The 2,547-nt window shown below is 36.2% G+C and overlaps 1 protein-coding gene across 1 annotated transcript; it reads left to right on the top strand.

Moving 5' to 3' along the window:
• The first annotated feature begins 1,154 nt into the window (after positions 1-1,154).
• On the top strand, positions 1,155-2,087 carry LOC103583431 (olfactory receptor 1013-like). Its single transcript, XM_008564745.1, has one exon. It carries the CDS (start codon positions 1,155-1,157, stop codon positions 2,085-2,087), a length of 933 nt encoding a protein of 310 aa, XP_008562967.1.
• The last annotated feature ends 460 nt before the right edge of the window (positions 2,088-2,547 follow it).

The following is a 2,547-nucleotide window of genomic DNA, read 5'->3' as shown; positions in this document are numbered from 1 at the left end:
AAAAAAAACTATTAATTCTATAGGAAATTCAACCCACTTTACGGATGCCATTATCCAATAATTTATAGTGGCGTTTCACTTTAGGACACACTTGAGTGTTATACAGGAGGCTGTCCTTGCAAATTCCTACTATGTAAGAAAATCTGTTTTTTATTCAAGTCACATATTTTGTGCTTTATGCAAACCTGTATTTTAGGTTTTGTGGATAAAAATTTGAATGAAATGTAATTATTTCCTTCAAAGAAATTATAGTTTAATGTATTTCCAATGATATTCCNCTCCTATAAGGATACTTGTGATTGCGTTTAGGGTCCACTCTGGTAATATCCCCATCTCAAGATTTTTAACTTAATAACACATGCAAAGACTCTTTTCCCATGTAAAGTAACATTCACAGGTTCCAGGTATTAGAACTGGAATATCTTTGTGGGCCATTATTGAGTCTACTGTACTTCTGCAAACCATTCGTTTTAGGCAGTTTTTTAAAAACTATTAATTCTATAGGAAATTCAACCCACTTTACGGATACCATTATCCAGTGATTTATAGTGGCATTTCACTTAGGACACATTTGAGTGTTATACAGGAGGCTTCATGGATAATATTTACGTTTCATGGATAAATATTCAAATGAAATGTAATTATTTCCTTCAAAGAAATTATAGTTTAATGTATTTCCAATGATATTCCAAAATATAATTAAAATAAGATTATGCTTTTCCATGTAATTCTCTGGGAAAAAGGCAAATGAATTCAAAGCACTGAAGAGAAATCAAAGCATTTTTTAAGACTTTCTTTTTCAAATACTCCACATGGTCCCTAAGCACGCTGAAGGGAAACCCGAAGAGAAGATATACAAGTCAACCTCTCCCCAAAAAGAGGAAAAATTAGATGGAAAGAATAAGGTGATGTACACTACGTTATATACCTAATAGCTGTTCTCTCAAGGTAGCTTAGATCTGATTTCTCAGCCATCCAAAAGGAATGATACCCAGTTTCACATAACACATCTCACTATGAGCTACATAAATGAATAAGTCAGATTTTTCAATTATCTAGAATGACAAATGATGGAGAAAACATGTAGTGATATCTTAAGTCATGACATGTATATTAATCTTTTCACAGAACGAGATAATAGAAACTTGAAATCAATGGATGAGAAAAATTTCACCGAAGTGAAGGAGTTCATCTTTTTAGGGTTCACAGCAGACTTGAGGTTACAGCGAGGGCTCTTTTTCATTTTCCTCCTCATTTATGTCTTCAGTCTCTTAGGGAACATCACCCTGGTTTCCCTAATTTGTGCTGATTCTCGACTTCACACTCCTATGTATTTCTTCATTGGAAACCTGTCATTTCTGGATCTCTGGTATTCTTCTGTCTATACCCCCAAAATCCTGATGACCTGTATCTCAGATGACAAAAGCATCTCCTTTGCTTGCTGCCTGGCTCAGTTCTTTTTCTCTGCTGGACTGGCTTATAGTGAGTGTTACCTGCTGGCCGCCATGGCCTATGACCGGTATGTGGCCATTGCCAACCCTCTGCTTTATTCCCAGGTTATGTCCCCAAGACTGTGTGCCAGTCTTGTTGCAGCTTCATACCTTGGTGGCTTTATAAACTCAACCATCATCACCAGTGAGACATTCACCCTGAGCTTCTGTGGCAATGTCATTGATGATTTTTTCTGTGATCTGCCTCCACTTGTAAAGTTGGCGTGTGATGTGAAAGAGAGCTACCAGGCTGTGATGTACTTTATACTCGCCTCCAATGTCATCACTCCCACCACTCTTATCTTTGCTTCCTACTTCTTCATCATTGTCACCATCTTGAAGATCCGCTCTACCCAGGGCCGCCTCAAGGCCTTTTCCACTTGTGGATCTCACCTGACAGCTGTCACCTTGTACTATGGTACAATTCTCTTTATTTACTCCCGACCAAGCACTAGCTATGCCCTGGAATGGGATAAAGTAGTGTCAGTGTTCGATACTGTGGTGATTCCAATGTTGAACCCCTTAATCTATAGCTTAAGAAATAAAGATGTAAAAGACGCCCTGAGGAGGAAGATAGAGCAAAGTTTTCTGAAATGAAATATTTTAACAGATTATGTCAATGCCATTGTTATGAGCCTGTACTCTCAGAATAAAATAAGCAAGGAAAAAATTATCTTTTAATGAGGAAACAGCAGTCTGCATATTTTGTTTAAATTGCAACTGATGTATTTGAATGTGTTTTTAAAATAAACAAGTCTCAGTCGTTTGGAAAAACAACTATGCATGCTAGCTTGGAACAGAGTTTATTAAATTGTTGGTAATTTTAGAAGTTTGGAAGAAATCAGAATTTTAAAAGCATTTTCACTTGACATCTCATAACTTGCCTATGTCTATAATATTTTAAATTATAAATGGGAATAATATAACTGGTTATGAAATCATTGCCAGATTTTGACAGATAAATGACTTACTTCAAATCATCTAGTTCGTAGGTAGGAACACAGAAATGTAAACCAGAACTTACAACTTCAAATGTACTTACCTCTTTTGTTAGGAT

Source organism: Galeopterus variegatus, unplaced genomic scaffold (genome assembly GCF_000696425.1).
Source record: "Galeopterus variegatus unplaced genomic scaffold, G_variegatus-3.0.2 Scaffold22919, whole genome shotgun sequence".
NCBI classification, from domain to species: Eukaryota; Metazoa; Chordata; class Mammalia; order Dermoptera; family Cynocephalidae; genus Galeopterus; species Galeopterus variegatus.
This window is presented reverse-complemented; position numbering and strand designations above follow the sequence as displayed.

Excerpts from the sequence above, each read along its gene's own strand:
- LOC103583431 (XM_008564745.1), top strand. The coding sequence starts at position 1,155 with ATGGATGAGAAAAATTTCACCGAAGTGAAGGAGTTCATCTTTTTAGGG.